The 21719-nt window shown below is 39.8% G+C and overlaps 1 protein-coding gene across 5 annotated transcripts in view; it reads left to right on the top strand.

Annotated features, from left to right (window-relative positions):
* Nucleotides 1-21719, top strand: part of CYRIB (CYFIP related Rac1 interactor B) — a 75623-nt gene that overhangs the window by 51329 nt on the left and 2575 nt on the right. For 3 of the 5 annotated variants that reach the window (XM_044450409.1, XM_044450407.1, XM_044450410.1), the window contains exons 2-9: nucleotides 92-169; nucleotides 15492-15574; nucleotides 16757-16878; nucleotides 17825-17930; nucleotides 18280-18416; nucleotides 19654-19731; nucleotides 19837-19953; nucleotides 20695-20774. In XM_044450409.1, the coding sequence (XP_044306344.1) occupies nucleotides 15502-15574; nucleotides 16757-16878; nucleotides 17825-17930; nucleotides 18280-18416; nucleotides 19654-19731; nucleotides 19837-19953; nucleotides 20695-20774 (713 nt within the window). In that variant the 5' untranslated portion in view covers nucleotides 92-169; nucleotides 15492-15501. Of the gene's footprint in view, nucleotides 1-91; nucleotides 170-6622; nucleotides 6658-15491; nucleotides 15575-16756; nucleotides 16879-17824; nucleotides 17931-18279; nucleotides 18417-19653; nucleotides 19732-19836; nucleotides 19954-20694; nucleotides 20775-21719 lie in introns of all 5 variants that reach the window. The other 2 variants (XM_044450411.1, XM_044450408.1) reach the window with 1 other exon arrangement.

Below are 21719 nucleotides of genomic sequence, written 5' to 3'. Positions count from 1 at the left end.
AAATTGGTTGAACTTCCTTTTGTGTGGTTGAGTAGTCTTGTTTTTAATGACGGGTAGTCTGTTTTAATGTTTCATCCTTTCATCTCTACAGGTTTCACAGAAAAGCTGCTACGTCTGCCTTGTAAGGAGTAACAATCTACAGAAAGCTTCAAAACAATATTATCACCTGGTAAGTATTTGAAAAGCACTCTTGCTCTTTCCCACTCTCTACATGAAATTTTCATTTTAAATGATGCATGGTATGTATTAAGCTTGCTAGCTTACCTGCTGATGTTTGATCTAGGTGGGGGCCAAGGTGATTGTTTTATCAAGTGGAACAAATCGTAATCTTCTCTCAGTCTATATCTGCACTACATATTTGCATCTATTTTATGCCTGTATAACTAATTTGGCTTCTTCCAAAGAGCTCTGGGAATGACAGCTTGGGGAGGGAGTTGGTAGGTCTGTGCCCTTGTTGCCATTGCAGAATTGCAGGTCCTAGTGCTTCTAGTTAAGCACCTTCCTTTAAGGTGGTGTCAGTCTGTGCCGTTTATTTTGTGCTGATACACTTTTTGTTTTAGTGCTTATTTTTTCAATAGGGTGAACTATCGTTTTTGGTGTTTGCTTAAAAGCAGTGGAGTAGTTGGTTCTTCACAAAGAGCAATTCTTAACAAATATGCCTAATTGTTGTTAAAATCTAATATATTGCTGTACCGTGTCCTTCTCTACAACAACTTGTAGAAAACATTCAGAAATTTGGAGTAGAACCTTACTTTAAAATTCTAGAGGAATATAGAAGATGGTGGTATCTTCCACAGATGATTTTAAAAAAGAGTACTGGCAACACAAGCCAAATCCCAGTCCCTTTTGCTGTCATCGTCTGGACTTTGTAGAATCCAGTAAGGATTCACTTCTTTATTTTTTCTTTTTAAAAAAGTACCTAGATCTCACTTCCTTGGTTTAAAATTGTGAACATAATGTCATTATGCATGGTGTGAAGCAAGTGGAGAGGGAGAGGTTTTTCTCCTTCTCCCACAATTCTAGAACCTGGAGTCATCACATGAAGCTGATTAGTTCATGATTCAGGGCAGATAAAAAGTAAGTACACCCAGTCCCTGGACTGAGAACAAGTTCTGTTTCTGAGATCATCTTTAAGCTGGATTTGAATGTAAGTCAGATCAGGAATATAAGAAACATAAAACATGTCCATAGGCACTAAAACATCTTAAACATAATACACCACAATGATGATGGTGATGGTGATGATGTAATTACAGGTACTGAAGAGAGAGAGAATCTGTATGTATGTTTGTAGGTATGCAGTACAGTACTTAAAACAGCTTGCATAGAAAGATAGAAATAGTAAAAGATTATTGAAAGGTTAGCACTTCTGGAGCTAACATTAAACCTAACATTAACTAGGGATGATGATAGAGATGGGACTGGTGCTAGAGGCATGGTTACAAACCAAATACAGTACAAAGTTACAGAAGGCAATATTAACTTCATGAGATCTGAAACATACTGCCTTGGATACACTAGCTTTTCATGAGCATGAAAAACTACGGTATAGTTCTGCTGCTGCTGCAGAACTAGTTCTAACTTCACTGCCTGCTGCTTTTTCCCTCCTCCTCCCCTTTTCCCTCCTTCCTTCTTTCGCTTCATCCCTTCCTATTCTTCCCTTCCTTCCTCTTCCCTCCCCTCCCCTCCCCTCCCCTCCCCCTGCCACACACAGGCACCAGCTTAAGCATGAGGCAGGACATCCAGGATTGTGCAAAGTAGGAATTGTTCTTAACTTAGATGTTCATATTTGTGGGACTGGGTGTACTTTTTCTCATGGAATATATTTTAACTATGGAATTAACTGCCACAGGAAGTTGTGTTGGCCACCAATGGGGTTGGCTTTCAAAGGGGACTGGAAAAATTCATGGAGAAAAAGACTATTTGGCTGCTAGCCTTGTTGACTCCCTGCTACCTCTGTTATCAAAGACAGCATCCCTGTATATACCAGTTGTTGAGGAGTGTGGGCAGGTGGAGGCTTTGTACTCCTCCTGCTTGAGAGAATCTGTGGGCAGCTGGTTTTCTGCTGTGCAAATGGGAGTTCTGGACTGGATAGACCACAGGACTGGTCTGATCCTGCATAGCTTTTTATGTTCTTGTTATGTTCATTATGATATTAGTTTTATTTGTTTTAGATATTAATTTAACAGAAGACAAGCAGTAGTTTTTGCTTTAGGAGAACTAAGCATATTTTTGGACATCTCCCCCTGCTCCCTGTTCTGCTTTGTACTATTATTCTGTTAGTTCTGCTTACAAACAAGCCCTAATTTGGTGGTGTTATGCTTGAAAAGGCAAATTATGGCTTGCACTTTCCTTCCAGACCTTATGCAATTGCCATTTGAGAACAGCTATAAACCATTGTTTGACAGTTTGGTTTGAATAGCCAATGTTTTCAGTGAAAGAGGAAGTGGATAGTTGGGTGCATGAGGGAAAGAAGTGACTAGATGCAAGACTTGTTCTTCCAGCTTTAAAGGAAAGAAAGTTTTGTAAACAGTCAGTCTTTGACAGGGTGGTCTTTTGGCAGTTTAGCAGGGAAGCTTTTCTAATGTAGAAGTAAACTGCTTCTTTTGTCTTTCAGGGCATGCCACAAATTGCTGATACAGGTTATGTGTGGACATGCAGATGAGCACGTCCTTGTAAATAAACCCACCAAAGTTATTAGTGACCACATTTTACTAGCTTGTTGGGAGTAGTTCCTCGTCCAACAGTCTATAGCATATTTGGATACATATAGTGCAATGGCAGGGAGTTTTGTCATGTCTTTGCCTGCCCCCTCATTCTGCCACATGCAGTTCCTTCTGGTCTAAGGTCACCCAGCAAATTATTAAAATCAAGCCTGGAAAGTGGACTGGTTTTAATTGTGGACATACTTGCCAGGCAGGATAAAGAGCAAAAAGTTCATTCCTCTACATTTCGTGATGATTTTGGAGGTCAATTTAAAAAAAATTAGAATAAAGATATCACAGTGATTTCATAACGGGGGCTAGTATTCACAGTAACTGATGAAATATAAATGATGACAATTGTGTATATCTGATGTGTCATACTGATTGATGGTTTTCTGGTTCATGGAGCATTCAGCACTGTTCAGCTTGTAACTACACATTTTGTCCTTTCATATTCACTGACTAGTGGCAAAGAATTTGTTGCCCTTTAATATTCATTTTAGACTCAACCAACACAAGCTAGGATGAGCTATCAGAAGTATGCAAGGCCATGGTCAGCAGATTATTTTAATAATCAACATAATTCAGTCTGCAAGGATGTGAAGGCTCAACAGCATTACCTCCACACAGTGATTGTCAATGGTACCAGGTGCTGTCAATGGCTGTTGAGTAGCCCTGCATCCTTGGTGCTTAAATGACAGCTGAGGTCTTTATAGAATTATTTTCTTTTGTCCTGCAGCAGCTTAAGACTGAACACCTGATGTGCAGAAAAGCTGTATACCCTCCCCACCTCTATCCCCAAAGGATCTGGGGCTTTGCTTGAAGATCTGTTGGAAAGCCTCTGAGCCCTGGATTTGTCTGCTGGGTCCCCATTTGCTTATCCCTGGTTTTTATGTAAATGAGTTTATGTGTTCAACAGCATAGAGACTGGAACTTGCTCCTTATTGTACAGCATAAAATTCTTGGAACACAAAGGTGATCTCTCTTCATAGGTCATGGCACCAGGATGTATCTTTATTTTAAGGTTTAAATTTGCCATCCTTAACGAGTATAGGGTAGTGAATAAATTGCACAATGCATTTATGGAAGCAAGATGTTTTTGACAGTATTGATTTATTTTGTATCTTTATTTATGCTATCCGTAGCTGTTTCAGGGTGATGTTGAACAAAAATAAAGTAAATGAAAACAATAAAAGCACCTTAGCTAAAATGCTTGGGTAAACACAAACAGTTTTCCTGGTAATGCAAGGATGGCAATATTGGTACCAGGTAGGTAGAAACAACATCTCATTTTCTAGGCACCAACACTAAAAAAAGACTTCTGTTTTGTTGAACACCTTACTACCAATAAGGAAGGCACCTGAAGGAGAGGATCTTGAGGAATGGGAAGGTTGATATGGGAAGAGGTGCTCATTCAGGTATTTGTCTCCTTCAGAAGTAGTGTTTCAGGTATTGGTTTCTTTAAAAGGCAATTGTCAGTATCCTGATTTAGGCCTGGAAGTGGTAATGTCACCCATGGAGTTCAATCAAAGTTGGCATTATGCGCCCACACATGGTATCATCAGGCAACATTTTACATTGACAGGAGCTTCCAAGTCATCATCATTTTACTGCTTATGTTCATAGTAAGAAGAGATTCATTAATAAAGCACCCTTGGCACTAGACTGGAAGACTGGTCCCTTATGATTTCTGTTAACAGTGATGAAATGAGAGAAGATGGAGGACGGAGTTATCATTTGCTGAATAAGTAGTGGAGGTGGGTGGGCTTTGGAAGCCTAAGCTCCATGGGAAAAACTGAGTGAGATGGGTTTGGCCAAGTGAGGGACTGAGCTAATAGATTTGGAGTGATGTCAGGAGAAATAAAGTCAGAGCTGGTATAATTTGTCTATCCCAGATTAAAGGGGTCACAGAGGGCTTCACTTTCTGGTTGATCACTGCATGGAAACCACAATGAGCAGCAACTACCTTGCTCTCAAGCTTCTAACAAAAAGGAATAATCAGGCTGGTCTCAAAAATCACAATTCACGCACTGCATTTGATGCCCAGTAGGATGAGAGATCAAGAAAAATTACCAGGATTACACTCTCGGTCTCTCTCCTAACAGAGAGAGGCAACCAAGGCTATTTCAGTACCAGAACCAAACATGCAACTGGATTGGAATGAATCCAGACAATCCATTTCTTTTAAGAGTGCACATTGGTTAAGTGAGAGATATTTGTTAATGGATGATGATTATTGTAATGTGCTAGATCCAGAGAGAGTTTGGAGTGCCACACAGTCATTTCTTTCAAGGCAGTGGGGCCGCACTGTTACCATCTAAAGTAGGAGTAGGCAACCTTGTGCCTCCAGATTTTTTAGTCTGCTGTTTGCATCTGCCCCAACCAGCAGGGCCAATGATCAGGAGCTGTGGGAGCTATAAGCTGAAAGCGTGTGGAGGATATTAAGTCGCTTTCCCATTGATTTAGAGATGCTGATCCCCTCGGCTGCATGTACTCATCTAGAATGAGTAGACTGCGAATGCATAGATTTTTGGCCAAACTATACTAGGTACCTTGTATGATGCCGTTCTCCGAGATAGACGTTACGTACAGGATAAAACTGGAAGAATTAGTTTGACACTACTTATATGGATATTTTCAGATATTTATCATTGTTTTAGAAATTAAGGGAAGTGCAGCTTTAAGTAAAGCGGATGGTGTGCGTAGTTAAGCAGCTATTTGACAACTCAGCATCCCTCCTTAGAAGCTTTTGAGGAGCCTTAATGCAATACTGTGTAGAAGTAGTATTTTCTACAGACCAAAATAAACTTGTGGTACATTTTACTGTTCTGTTAAGTACTTAACCACCAATCTACTCTTTGACGGCACAGCTGGTGAGGAGGGGCATAGATAGATGATGTCAGGGATCAGGTGCCACTTTGCCACTACACTGTGGACTGTCATCGTTCAACTTGAGCTGTCCCACAAAATGGATTCTGAAATCATGTACCATGTGATATCATCCTTCTGTGATGGTTGTTACTGCAGAGGAAGATGATTTGTCCATAGAACATGATTGTCATGCATCTTCGCTCTTGCCTTGCTTCTGTGGGAGGATGTTAATGATGGACTTGCCAAATTATGAGCTACGTAAGATGCTAGGATGTGCCACACAGTAAACATTTAAGCTGAAGCATCATGAACCTCTAATAAGTACATAAAACTTATTTTTATGCAGTAAACTTGGTGAACATCCCCAGTGTAAAACCATAATTTGGCAAGCCAAGTTAAATTAGTCATTTCATATGGTTTGTTCAGGTAGACACCACAAAGTTCTGTTTTGTGGTTTTTCAGGTGGAGAGCCTAGAGAGATCCAAATTGTGGTGTCTGATCTTGGTTTCTATCCAGACATTGATGGTTTAGCTATGCAGGGAAAAACCTGGTTCCCTCCAGTTATTTTGGGCTATAACTTCCACTAGCCAGAATGACTAGAGTAAGTGTTTATGGGGCCTGTAGTCCAAGAAATCAGGCGAGCACTAAAGGCATTGAGACATATTACTTAGTCATGATTTAAGCACCCTGTCTGCCTTGAGCCAGGATTATTTATTTATTTAAAATTGTTATACCCAGTGTTTGCTGACATTACTGTGACAGAATGGCAGTTTTTAGAAGTGTTGTTCAGGAGCTGATCTTATTCATGTTTTCAGTATTTTTTTGGAACAACAATAATTCAAAATTTTGATAAATGGGGAGATTTTAAGAGATGCTCAAGCTATCCAGCTAGAACTTGCTGTTAGTTTCTACGAGCCTTCTACATGTCTTTTCCTTTAAAGTAGAATGGGGGGTATCTATAAATATTGTATTTTGGGGGGAAATAAATGAACTCCCAGTTGCAATCTGGCTGGATATGGTTTCATTTTCTCTTTTTACATTTCTAGATTGGGAACAAAACTGAGAGCAGCACTGGCTGTAGGTGAGAATGCCATATTGTTTCTGTCTGTCCATCTCTCACAGAGTTTGTTTCAGACATAACGCATGTGTTCCACGAAGCATTACTGTGCACAACGATGCTTCATTTCTGGGAAACTAGCTTGGGAAACAGTGCAAGCCTTTCTAAAATGAATGGAGACTCTGCACTTGCAGAACCTCTTACGACTTGCAATTTTGATCTTGTGTTATTGAGTCTTTAAACATACACTCTGTTGTTTCCAAACTAGATATTCATGCCAAGTATTTATACCATATGTATTTGCCAAATATTCCAATGTTTTAAGGATCATTTTGCAAATGATTCTATAACAAATGCAATCTGCCACATGTTTGTATGTGGCAGGAAGTTAAAGTTAATCATAGCTTCAAATCAGTTCAAGCCGGCATTTGGAGAATCTAATTTGTTAATTGTGCTGAAGCACTTGTGTCTTCATTTTACGAAGTATGCAACTTATACCATTACAAAACTTTCAAAAGTGGATTTAATGGCAGCATGGCCATTACTGTGAATTGTATATGGCATATCCTGCAGTTGCATGGCCTCTTCATCAAATGTATTGTGTTCTGTATAGCCTGCATTTTCTGCAGAATCAGTATATGTCTTCAGGTTTTGGCACTTTGAGAGATGGTATTAGCATATGAGGTACAAGTGACAGGTTTATCCTTATATACTGGCATTAACATCACACAATTGTCATTTCTGCTCTATGCTCCATTTTCTAATGAATTTATTAACTAATCAACATTTGTGTATTTTTGGTAGTACCTAGAATGGTGCTATAAGTAGTGTTGTGCTGAGTCCCCTGGAACCCAACACTCTTGCATTCACCAGACTTCTTTCCACACTCAGCCCTGGCTTGGCCAAGAAAGCCAGTCGAGCAAGATCAAGTGTGCAAATGCTTGGGAATGCTAGCAGCTGTGGGCCCCTTCCTTGCACTGAATGTATGTGCTGTGTATCCTTCAGCAAGTGCTAGTCCTCACCAGTGCCCACAGACACAAGGGAGGTCTGCACGTGCAAGCTGAGCTCCAGTTGTGCGATGGGTGTTCAGGCACCTGAACATAAGATGGCTTTTGAGTAATACCTGCTGGGCCTCAGTTATATGCAGCAGTTACGCCAGATGCCCATGCAAATATTTGGCGAAGAACCCTGAGTCAGTTTTAAGACATTGAGAAAGCTGACTGGAGCCTGGGGTGTTAAGGCAAGGGAATCCAATGAATCCCCGCCCTGGCATACCCCTAGTTATAAGGACGTTTTGCAGGATGAATCTGTAACAGAAGGTTACCCCTCCTCCCAGCCAAAATGCTGAAGCACCTTAAGAACGCGGTTTCATTTCAGGCATGTTCTGGCCTCTTGCTTAGATGACATTCCCCCTTACTCTGACCCCAGAACAGTGAACTCCCCATTACTAAAGCAGTATAGTCATTTGCTGTAGTTTGTGTTTTTAATGAGACATGAAACAATAGCTTTTTGCTTCAGTCCTTTGCATATTCATCTGAGGCTCAGTATGGTGTATGTCTGTCTGTGTAGACACTGATAGTGTCACAGTGTCTTTAGATATTTGGTAAAGCAGCAATGTGCATGCAGGGCCCAGTAAACGATGCAGGAGTCCCTGGTGCTCCAGTATTGAAACTACGTGGGGATGGGACTTGAACAGGGGCTATTAGGGTCCACAGGAAAAAGTAGGCTGAAAGTATAGTATGTATACTGTTTAAGTACAACTGTGATTCATCAAGTCACTTTCCATACCTCCATCATGTTCTACCTTGTGCTTTTCTTGAGCTGCTTTATTCCTATAAACATCATATAACAAAATGAAATTAGTTTCTCCAGTCTATGAAGTGAACAGTCACCGTGGATGCAATCCTATCCATATTTGGAAGGAAGAAGTCCTACAATTTTCAGTATGCTCCAGATGGCATGGCTGCCTGGAGGATGCTGGGAATTATGGGATTTTTTTTTCCTGCCTAAATACGCACTAGATTGCATCCTAAAATGTATTGTTACTTTTGTCAAATTTTCAGAGAGAAGTACTAATAAATATTTTATCTGCAACACTGTCCTTTTCTATTATGCATTATTTTGCCAGTATGAAGTGGCATACTTAAACTATGCCACTAGATGTCAGCAGTAGAAAAGAGAATGGGAGCTATTTGTTAGGAATTACAAAAATGACTCAAAAGGATATTTTACCATGACCATGATAAATGTATAAGTTTTGCAGCCATATTCCTTCTGGTATGATACCTGTGTATAAAACCTGTGACTATATTGCCTTAAGAAACAAGAACCTGACTGATGACTGTCAGTTTGTAAATGTACGCATCCATGGGATTCCCCTTCTAATGTTTGGTTTGAGACTGTTCGCTTTTTAAATGTATTGATGTCTCAAATAAAACATCATAGCAGTTAAAATTATGGGCCAGAAAGCCGCAGTTCACATCTTGCCTGAGCCATGAACTTACATGGGGCTGATAAAAGATTCTGAAGAGTTTATATGAAATGAAATCATAGATACGGCCTACAGTGCACATGGTATCACCTGAACGTGGCTTTTGCAAAGTGCCTAGTTTGGCCCCAAGGCAGTGTCCCAGTGTATGCAGAAACTGGAACAGATTTATACAGTACGTTATTTTCATGCTTTAAAATAAGTATGGTAAAGGGCTAGATCTGTTGCCTGTCTAAATGGCAGTTTTGTTGATAAGGAGATTCTTTGCTGGACAAGGATGAATGCCAATAACTTGCTCACATGGCTTCTACTATGCATTTCTTTAATAAGCAACTTGCTTTGGTATATAAATAACCCTTGTCTCACTGGCTGCTGAGTTTAGGGTGTCATCTGTTATTAAGGGCTTTTATTACCTGCCTGATCTCATTAGTGTTAAGAATTTCTTAGTAGCCTTTAGCTCTTAGTTGTGGCAAGTGGAAATAAAAACATTCAGGTTGTTAAAAAAACAACATTGCCAAATCCTATTCCCAGCAGATGCCTGGCAATTAGTCCCTCTTATTTCAGTATTCATACTGACCTTTTTGTCTAGTATACCTGAATTGTACTCTTTCAGTGTCATGCAGCCCAGGGGCTTGGAATTTTGTGCTGGAATATACATATTATTTGGAATAAGTTATGCAGATGAATCAGACTTGAATAAATTAACACTGCAGTGGTTGCAGTGTTGCTTCCAGAAACACAAAATAGACATCAAGTTTTTCCTTCATGTAAAACAGTTCTTGGGGTAATCACTACAAATGTAGGACAATTATTTCTTAATTCATCATTCTGACTTGATAAAACACTAACTTGAAAGTTGTGCACATGCTCAGCAGAGTTGTGTGTATAGGAAAGCCTACTCCCTCTTTTGCACTGTTATATTTGATAAGGGAGCCAGTGAAGGGGGAGGTACTCCTAGTTCCCATAACTTCTTCCTCCTCCCTCCTAAAGAAACAGGTACCAAAGACTGGCAACATCCATATCAGTGCTCTGTGAGCCCAACTATTAACTCTTTGTGTGCGGAGGTTGTCCACATAGTTTTGTGTGTTTTCCTTGATTCTGTGAAGGCTACAAATGTGATATTAAGTTTGTACATGGTATTACCTTCTCTGTTAAGGGTAACATTCCATTCTCCATAGCGCAATCACAGCCTGAGGAGTTTGCTAGGCACGCAACATGCACTTACCCTGTTTTATTTATTTCAGAAAAACGTATCCAGATTTAAAAATTTAAAACAGTACACATAAATGGTTATCAGCAACTTGCCTGATTAACTTAAAAGACATTATTTTACATCTTTGGAACCATTAGAAATTTTTTTATCTACCAACGTCAGCATGTATCTGTTAAAATGCAGTGATAATTTCATCTGAACATCACCCAAATGCTAGCAATAGCAGTAATTTTACTACATGCCAAAAAGCAAACAGAGATGGAGCTATGTGGGCTTTCATTGTGAAGGACACGAGAGATTTCTTTCCATCCAGATAGTTGTGCTGATCTGGATTAGTCTAATGCTAATTCAGTAACCACTAAACAGCCTGGATCCATGTTTAAATGAACATGAAGAAACATCAGTGATTGGGTGCACTGCTTTCCCATGATGAGGCTGGCTTGGAATTTCACTTGTCTTTCTGCTTGGAAAGAATTGCAGACTCTCCTTTGTTTAACATATGAGTGTCTCCATATGCATATGGTGTTGTTTTGTATATGTGAGAGGGAAACAAACACAGGACAGATCTTAACAACCCCAGTTTATGATATACATGTTTTAATCAAGTCATTTAATTTAAATCAGTGTCTCTTGAAAAAGACACATCTCCTTTATTTAGCATGATTTTAGGATTAATTCTTCGTCTGAACATAGCCAGTTTACTGAGATGTTCTCTTATTTCAGTGTGGCTCATCAGTGAAAGGGCACTGCTGTTTTTCAACCCTTCATTTATAGGTTGTAAGAATTCTTGATCTCCACATTTTCTTCCAGAAATATTGAACACAAGGGAGGAGGGTTTCTACTCACTGAGGCTTGTGCCTGGTTCACCAGTTGGGAACAAAATAGCTATTAATGTAGGCTTAACCCTGAGGGGAGTCATCTCTAGTTCTTCAGAATTAGTATTGCATTCTGTAATTCTGTTGCATTTTCTCCGGATTGAGCAAAAACTGAAATATGTCGGGGATGTTTTCAGTGTGAAGGCCATGCGTGCAAGTTTTGTTTTGAAATATGCCCCGGCTTTCCGCCTGTCTGATTTTGACATGGCATTCTGCATCAGACAACCCCATAAGGCTGCAATGGGCCGAGTCATTGTAATCAAATGTGGCGTTCCCATATGTCTTATTCTATGAAAGTAGGTCAAGTTAGAAACAGTATTTCTCAGTGATTCCCACAACCTGTTCCATGGAGCCTAAGAGAGCTGTTTGCGGATACCTTAGAAATTGCTGACAGGGATTATAAAATGCTAAGCAAGGAGCATCAAGATACCCAATAATTAGAAAATGAAGCCGGCAAAATGCACTTAGATTTGATACAGTTTGTGGCCACTGAAGAGTTCCTTAGTAAAATAATCTAGCCTGACTAGTGGTGTGACGTCACCTAGCTGTAGGCATTCCGTCTGTTATTCATGTATCAGATAACATCTGATAATAAAAGTAAGTATGTGGAAATAGACAAAAACAAAGGATTAAATCAAGTAGAAAAAATGTTTTCAGTTCATAGGAGAAAAGAATGAGCAAACTTTTTCTTATTTTTACAAACCAGAATAATAAAATCCTTACAAGTGTTTGTTTACTGCTATATAAATAAAATTAGTTGCTTATGGAATATGGCATTAACATAATTTGTCCTTTATTAGTGAATCTCGGCAAAGAGCAATACAACTTGATGAAAAATGGAAGGATTTCTTTTTAACTGTGTATTGTAATGGCTTGCTCCACTGACATGAGAAGTGACCATATAACTTAACTGTAATTAGTTTTACTGCCCAGCATTTTGTTCCTAAGGTGGATTGCTTTACATGTCTGTTATACCAAAACAAATTGAGCTGACTTGATTGCAGGGATGGAAAGCCCTGGGGTGAACTTTTGCTTAGTTCTTTGTCTCATCCTCTGCCTGTAGTTTTTCTGGTAACATCCCTCAGTGCCAGTCTGACTTATGGTGAGCTCTTTGTTGAAATGAGCAATTGTGTCCTCATTAAACTCTGTTGATGTTACATTACATTACTGTTATAATTATTTTAATACATCATATCCCACATTTCTTCCATCATGGGCAGTCTTCCATTCAGGCACTAAGTAGAATGCAATCTGTTTAGCTTTAGCAAGGTGGCCTCAGACTTTCTCCTGGGCATGTTCCCAATGTTATAACATAGGCTGGCATGATTGCTACTACAGCTTGCCTGCCATGGTGATCTATCTTACAGTTGTTCTTACTTAATAAATTATAGTGCTTGCTACAAATGAAGTTGCTTTGCTAGGACAACTCTAGCTTTTAAGGGCAAATCAACTTTACGTTATCAGTCTTGCCAGCTTCTTTAATATGACATGGCATCTGTTTTCTTTCTCCCCAGAATGCATGTTGTACCTCTTGGAATGTTGCAGTGGCTACTGACTCAGACCAAGAAAAGCTTACTAACATTGCATCGCATGGTGCTTTCTTGAAAAGAACGCCTGAGAATTGGTTTATTCCCACTAAATATAGTTTAAACAAACCACATTATAGTTTAAACAAAGCTATGCTTGGAAATTAGGAGAAACTGTAGTTAGTATAAATTTGAAAGGAGAAGGTTGTAATGTCCACCTCACAGGTGACAGAAGGGTCATTGAGCCCAAGCACGGTTGCAATCCGTTCTTACAGTGACAGACTGTGGTTTCCCAGGATGTCTTAATGAGCTTTACACATTTGAACATATCCATGAGATCACTTTAGGGGAATGGGAACTAGGCATGTAAGCGACTGGTAGGCACCCTGGTGCCCTCCAGGTGGTTGAGACTGCATTTCCCACGATCCCTTATCTATTGCTGAGGCTTCACATGGTGGACAGCAGATCACCTGTTGCTGGCTCCAAGCCTAACATGTGTAGCGTGCAAATGGTTTTAGGAAGTCACTCTGAATGCGGCTTATCTGAGTGTCATTCCAGAAAACTAGAAATACGTTAAAGTACTTTTTAAAACTTAGAAACATAAGACGAATGGGCATATATTTCACTGCTTTTAAGTTCAGGTAGAGTCCTGCAGCAGAATGATAGCTGACAAAGGGATGTGTGCATTGTCACAGTGAAGATCTCCCCCTTGCCTGCAAAAATTGAGTCACTGGTTGCATCATATTCAACTGGAATTGGTTGTACTTTCAATTTTGCTCCCAAGGAGTATCGGTTGGAAGCTGGTTGAAAAAGGAATATTCCCAAATTAATCAGTTCTAGGGTTCAGTCCTGTGCACATTTAGATAGAAGTTCTGCAATAACAAACATTCCCCAGTTGCTGGCTGAGGAATGTTGGGGGTTGTTGGACTTGTTTTTGTCTAAAAATGTCTGGGATTGCACCCTTGTTCAGTGTCATTTTGCATTTAACTCTGTGTCAGTGCCAGATGATAAAAGTGTGGAATCTGTTGGAGATGTTCTGGAATCTGTTCCCATCTGTTTCCAAATCACAGGCATCATGGAGAAATTGGAGATGTTGTAGAATATACAGGGCATAAATCTTCCTTGGCACAGTAGTTTGTATTGCATGGCCTTCTGAAATAAACATGTCTGCTGTAAGAGTCCTAAGCATACAGCCTCCCCAGGTTTATTGAGGGCCAAGTTGTTCATACTTCATGCACCAATAATTGCTCTTTGAAACATAAGATTTCATGCACCATTCAAGCCATACTCCCTTGGCTTTCCCAGAATATCATTCTTCTCAGCATGATACCTTGAAGCACAGACTTGACATCTTGTTAAACTGTCAGCACTTAAAATGAAGCATTTCTGTGGTGTCATCCATCTTAATGGATCCACAGCCCTTCCAAAACATTGTATGCTATAAAAAATGAATGCTGTGCATTGCATGGTTGAAGCAAGCAGATTTTTGGTGGCGAAACATACAAAGTGGTTGTAGGCTACATACCACAGAAGAATGCATTTTATCTTCTGTATCCTGATGAATATTAATATCCTTCTTCCTAGCATTTGCTTGCTGTGTAGAAAGTATCATCTGTTGGAAGCACTGAATTGTGTCAGTCTTCACTTGCATTCTGAAGTCAAGACATGGACTGATGCTCTCACTGAGGGCTGTGCCACAGCTGTATGCTACTAGGTTTAATGAATGAGATTGAGTTTTGTAACTCCACTCTCATGTATTGTGAACCACTTGCAAGATTTTTAATGGCTATTTTAAAAAAAATGGTAAATGTAGTACCCACTTTCTGGCACCCCTGCCATTCCAGTGTAGACAGGTGTCAGTCCTTCAAGGATTTTTTGGAGTCTTTGAAACCATACCTTTCCCAATAGGTTGGTCCTATCAGCTGAGTCCTCTGTATAGAATGAAATGGCAGTAGTCAAGATTCTCCATTCTCCTTTTATCACACAGGGACTGGATGCTCAGGGAGCTGTAGGTAACAAGCGCAGTAAATGTTAGAGGGAAAGACTCATTATAGAAGATAAGAGGGGTTCTATTTTGGTTTGTAGGATACTTAAAATGATGATGCAGGCATGCCTGCCCTGACCTGGTAGTCTTCAAATGCAATGGACTAAGCTCCCATCATCCTCAGCCATCATGGTATTGGCCATGTAAGTGTGGATGATGGAAATTGTGATTTAACCATTCTGGAGGGCGCTGGTTAGGGGAGACTGTGATAAACTAAATGGGGTTGAATCTGTCAGAATCAAGTGGAAAAGAATATTGGACTTTGCTTCCGGTTATTTATCTTCTGAAGTGAAATCAGAAAGGAAGGGGGAATAAATCTGTCTTCTGTGGAATTGAGGTTTTGAAATATGAGATTGTGAGTAGTGAGCCTGCTGGAAACCAGACTGCAGAAGCAAGTAATGTGTGATTGGATAACTATAGGGGGTGTGTAGTTTTTAGTTTCTGAAGGAGGTTCCATTTTTTATTGGAGAACAAATTTTCATATTAACATGTTGGGAAGTTGGTGATAATGCTCCAGTTGCATGCATCGTTACAGGAAATGAAAGCTGCAGGGATAGCTTTCTGGAAATATATGTGTTCCCCTTAATTATTGTTGTAAGCCGTCCAGCGACATGAGTAATTGGACAGGTTAGAAATACCCCAAATAAATAAATAAACATTTAATTTTCCTAATTTTTAGTGTATATATCCTTCCTTCTTTTTGTCTCAACAGGTACCTTAACATGGGGAACCTTCTTAAAGTTTTGACATGCACAGATCTTGAGCAGGGACCAAATTTTTTCCTTGATTTTGAAAGTAAGAACTGTTTTTTAATTATGCCTCTTGTATTCCATTTAACTGTCGCAGCAGTTGAGCTATGAATAGTCCCAAGGAAAGCCTTTCACATGCTACAACAGGCATGGATTAGACTGTGTTCTACATGTGGTTTTATTTGTTTGGGTACTGCTACCTCTTCATCATGTGTGGAAACTCAGTGTTGAGACAAGCTACATATGTGGAAGCTTTTTACATGCCTTCAGATTGGTTAGGGGCAGCCATGGAGTCAGCAGAACCTATGGGGATTAAATGAATCTTAGTTGCAGACTTCAGCATAGATGAAAAGATGATTTTCATTGCAAGATTAAATGCTGATACTGATTTAATGCATATCCATGATTCTTGACCCCCTTAGATTTAAGCATGAAAGAATTTTCTTGTTTTAGGTCTTTTTTTAACCTAAAACTGTTGAAATATTGTATCTCACCTTAATCAGCTGAGGTATGCATGAGTTTTTTTATTTATACATGTCATCCTTTTGCTTTTTAAAGAAATTGATACCAAGTCACACTTAGCTTTGGATTGAACAACTTTGATATCTATCTAATACATGGGTTCAGTCCTAAAAGCCATCCATAGCTGACTAGTAATGCCCCACTAGAAGTACACAGTGGGGTTTTATCCAGCAAGGTACTTTCTCTTTCTCACTGAGGATATACATAAATAGAAAAGTCATGTTTGTGTATAAAATCAACAGACATCTGACATAGGGACTCACAGTTAATAAATGATATTTACTAAATTATGATACTACCCTCTCCATTCTGTAGGTTTTTGTTACACCATGGAACAAGTTAATGCCAAGTTGACTATATAATGTACTTCTCTGACCTTTCACTGACTAGAACTGGCTTAACACATGCACACATATTTTCAGAATACCCAAAATAACATAAAGCCCATCAGTGTCCTGGTTAGCCTAGAATTGCTGGCAGCGTATGAATAACTCTGAAGTAAAGATTATGTTGTAAGATATTCTGGGTGCATTTAGACATAATATGTGGAGTACAAATGTACTCCAACAAAAAAATCCTTTTATGACATACTAAAATATGCTTTTTAAGCACAATATTCAGGAGAATATCAAATGGTTCTCAAGGTGTTTATATTTGAAAATTAAGCAACTGCAAATATGACCTAATATGTTCTCCTGTTGTTTAGATGCGCAACCTACAGAATCAGAAAAAGAAATTTATAATCAAGTAAATGTAGTGTTAAAGGATGCAGAAGGAATCCTGGAAGACTTGCAGTCGTACAGAGGAGCCGGTCATGAAATACGAGAGGTAAAGCATTATTGGATGGGTTATCTTGTAGTCAGCTTGCTCACCCTGTCATACTTCACACTAATGCTTGTGACCTTAATATGGATCAATAAAAGTCAGTCGCTGCCATGGGCACTAACATATTTTAATAATAACAGTCTGTTCATTGCAAGTATTAGACAGGTTAGTGTGCAAAATGCTTTACAGTCTTGATCTGACTTTCCTTTTGTCTGACCCTGCTCTTATTCAGCCTTTCCAGATCACTAGTTTGTAGTGCATACACAAAGCTCCTTGTTTCCCACTTATTGGACTGCCATACATCCACAATTCTTCCTTCAGTCTTGCACTTTGAATTTGGAATAATGATCGTTTCTCAGCTTTCAGTGAACCCTGTTCAATTGTTGGGGACATTCAAGGCAGTGGCTCAAGTTCCCCTGAGATAACAGTATATGAAGTGTGTGCACACCTGTTGGGAGATGAAATGCAAAATTCCTCGGTATTAGAATACAGTCATGCATGCTGAAGATCTCAAGTTCTTTCCGTTGTACATCCAATTGGCAGAAGCAGCATCTCTGGAGAAGACCTCTCCCTGAGAGCTCAGTAGAAGCAGAGCTAAGGGAACAGCCGGACAGATTCCACAGTATCACTAGACTTACTGATCAGCAACAGAATTCTTCCTCCCTGCCCCCCAACCCTTCCTTTTACATGGAGGTGATCCTCATTCTGTACTGAGTAGCTGTTGACATGAAGAGCAACTTGTGTGCAGAGAAAACTTACTTAGGTATATCTCTTTCTTCCCAAGTTCCTGTAGTCTTATCCACATGAGACATATAAAATGATACCTCTCCTTTGAGATCTTATGCTTTGGTCACCCCATGTTGTGCTAGCAGATAGATTTAAGTCCCGAATGCAGGGAATGGTCCGCCTTATGAAGCAGTCATCCTTGGACATACTTATTTTTTTTCAGGCCATACAGCATCCCACTAATGAGAGGCTCCAGGAAAAGGCATGGGGTGCAGTTGTCCCTCTAGTGGGCAAACTAAAGAAATTCTATGAATTTTCTCAAAGACTTGGTAAGTATCTATATAAGGTAATTAACGGTTTTCTTCATAGTAGCTCAGAAACTACTAATTGATAATTTAGACTAGGATCCCAAGTGCTTAACTTTAGTATGGTAAGATTTGTTGAAATTCCTGCTAATGACTTGTATCAGTAATGTAGCCCCTGTGTAAAAACATAATGATCTGGATTTGTTTCACAATGTCCACTAAGCCATCAATATCAGTTGCTTTTGCAGAAAGTTAAGCCAAGTATTTTAAAATCCTCAGACTACAGCTTGCATTTGTAACCATTCCCATATGCCAACACGTTCAGCATGTTGACACTGTTTTATATAACTGTTTCCCCTCTTGCTTCCTGTAGAAGCTGCATTGCGAGGTCTCCTTGGGGCCCTGACAAGCACTCCATACTCTCCCACGCAGCACCTGGAGCGAGAGCAGGCTCTTGCAAAACAGTTTGCCGAAATCCTTCATTTCACACTTCGGTTTGATGAGCTGAAGGTAAATTCACAATAATATCTGAATAGCACATAACCAAGTGAATGGTCTCAAATGGCATTATTCATTCATTCTTCCATTCATTCAATTATCATCATCTGCTAAAAAGGCACCAAGGCTGCACACGGAACAATTTAAAACAAAATCTCGCAAAAAAAACAAACTTTGAAAACACTTAAAAGTGCAATCCATGTAGAAAAGAAAGAAGTCCAACAATTATTGGTAGGCCTCAGTCAGCTATGCTAGAGTGGTCAGACTTCTTTCTGTCTAAATATATGTAAGATTGTGCCCTAGAACATTTGTTGTTGTTGTTGTTAGTCGTAAAGTCATGCCCGACCCACCACAACCCCATGCACAAAATTCCTCCAGGCCTTTCTGTCCTCCACCATCCCCCGGAGTCCACCCAAGCTCACACCCACCGCCCCAGTGATCCCATCCAGCCACCTCATCCTCTGCCGCCCCCTTCTCCTTTTGCCATCTGTTGTTCGCAGCATTAGGCTCTTCTCCAGGGAGTTCTTCCTTCTCATTAGGTGGCCAAAGTATTTGAGTTTCATCTTCAGGATCTGGCCTTCTAAAGAGCTCTAAAACATTAAAATGACACTTTTTAAAAGCATCAGTGACACATACTGCAGACACATATTTGGTCATCTATCAGATATCCTGAAAGCTGTCAAGGAAATTCCAAAGCACTTTTCACTCTGGAGCACCTGCTTCAAGGCAAGCCCTCTTAAGTGTTGATTAGGCCAGTTCTGTTACACGTGCATACTAAGATGATGAGAAGAGTCCTGCTGGTTCAGACCAGAGGTCCATTTGATCCATCGCCCTATTCCTCACAGGCACAGTTGCCAGAGGACTCTTCATCAGAACCATATGCTTGCACCCGCATTATGCAGACTGAGCTGCCCGTCCTGTGGGAATAGCAGCTGGCATGTGCCCTGGCTCTTCCTTTTCCTGATTATGTATTGTAATTATTTGAGCTGCAGTTTTGAAATATATTTAGTAGCTGGCAAGCACAACCTTCTTCCTTGACAAAGCAGCCTAACAGGATCTGTTCCTGGACCGAAGCTGCAGTGCAGTTCCGCTGGAAAGGAACGACTTGGAAATGTCACACAATCTTATTTCTAAGCATTCTGCAGATTTGATATCTTAGCCCGTTTTAGAACGAGGTAGGATCTATAAACAAAACTGTGTAGACCTGTCACTAGGATTCACCCATTTTCTTATGTTTCTTCCTTTCTAGATGACAAATCCTGCAATTCAGAATGACTTCAGTTACTACAGAAGAACCTTAAGTCGTATGAGAATCAACAATGTTCCAGTAGGTAACCGCCTAGTAGAGTTGGGAAAGTGCTTTTTTGTGAGCATTCTACTGCTGACCTACTTACTTAAAACCGGTGACAATTGTGATTTTTATTTTTGGTAGGCAGAAGGAGAAAATGAAGTAAATAATGAATTGGCCAACAGAATGTCTTTATTTTATGCTGAAGCAACACCAATGTTGAAAACCTTAAGTGATGCCACAACAAAATTTGTTTCAGAGGTGAGTGAGTATCCTTCCTTGTTACAATAATTCTTGAAAGAACAGTGGGAAATGAATGCATACAACTGCCGAGTTTTTCTTTTGCAGACTATTTCTGTTTATCTTATTGTTGCTTTCATGTGGGAGATGATTAAAACATTAGAGATGACATACATTGTAGATTGGAGTTGCTATAATGAATAATAAAGGCTTTGGATTTCTGTTCTCTTTGGAGTTTAATTCAATTATCTGCAACCCAGTTGTGCCCCATACCTTCCTAAGGCAACCCCTGCAATTTGCACTTAACTCCTAAAATTCTTACCGTTGGACCCATTCCACTAAATGAAAAATACCATATTCAGCACCGCCACAGCAGCAAGCACACTGACTGAGTCCAGACAACATAACACTGGGTTGGTGCTTGTTGTTGAAGCAGAGTGTCTGGATTTAGCATAGAGACAACCCGTGGTTTGCTGTTGGGTTGTGAACTGCATGTTTTTCTTGGCTAACAAACCATGGCACTAGCACAGCTGGATTCAGATAATGCACATTTCAGCAGCAATCATAGTTCAGTCACAGTTCATGCTCGCCCCTTGAGTGGGGGTTATTGCATTGCCAGAATCAGGCCATTAGATATTTGGGGCTGTGAGAAGCTTGTTCTAGTATGGATGCCTTTCTCCTCAGTCTGATTGGTTCAGGACAATCCATGTTGCAGTGTCGTTTCCGTTTTGGTGACTATTTTTTCTCTTGTTCTGTTTATAGAACAAGAATTTACCCATAGAAAATACCACAGATTGCTTAAGCACCATGGCCAGTGTTTGCCGAGTCATGCTGGAAACTCCGTAAGTAGAAGGGCTACTTCTGAAATAATAGATCAGTAAAAAATAAGCATGGTCATGGCCCCAAGCCAAGAAGAAAATGCCATTTCTTTGACTGAAAATGTTCGAACGCTGAACTAAAGCAATCCGACACTCCAGATGATCCTGGTGTACTGACAGTACACAATAAATCATTGACAAACTTCATTTATTTTGGTAAAGTAATGATTTGCAGAAAAGCCAAGGAAAAAAACAAATACCCTGAAGATCTTACTGTGAATTGTGCCCCCAAAACTGGCTGCAATTGTATTGAATTAGCTAAGGGCCAGTCTGGTAGAGGGGGAGGAATGTATTCCTGCCCCCTAATTCTCCTCTTCCGCTCCCCACCCATCACTGAGTCTATTGTAATCTGAAAGAGGTGAAACAATGCAACTTTCTCTACTTGTACCCTGTATTTTTCCAAAAGAAATACTTCCAGCATTTTCAGTAAAGTCAGCTGAGGAAGTAGTATTTCACAGGAAGGGTGGGGCATGCAAATTTTGTCCCTGCTGCAGTTGTGTCTCCAAATGGAGCATTTCTTTTTCTCCTGCATAAGTGGCCTTCACATATGTAGAAGATGGTAAAAGAAAGGATTCTGATTCTTGGTTACTCCTAAATGAGTATAAATACGTATTAAAATGTACGTAGATGATTGTGGTCTCTACCTGGCAAACTGATTAGCCTGAATGGTGTTTTTCTTACCATGTAAAAAGGAAGAAAGACATCTGGAATAGAAGCCTTCCCAATTAGCCTGATCATTTGTATCTGTTGCAACAGACATGATTTATTGAAATGTATGGATAGGTTAACAATATCTCATCTCTTCAAATAATGTTTGGGGTGCAGTCTTGTTCTTGAGCATTTTCTTGGTATTGGTGTAAAATTCATAGTAATTCTAAAATGGCCTCCCCTCCCCTCCCCTCCCCTCCC

The sequence above is a fragment of the Varanus komodoensis genome, unplaced genomic scaffold (genome assembly GCF_004798865.1).
Source record: "Varanus komodoensis strain SLA01 unplaced genomic scaffold, ASM479886v1 scaffold66, whole genome shotgun sequence".
NCBI classification, from domain to species: Eukaryota; Metazoa; Chordata; class Lepidosauria; order Squamata; family Varanidae; genus Varanus; species Varanus komodoensis.
This window is presented reverse-complemented; position numbering and strand designations above follow the sequence as displayed.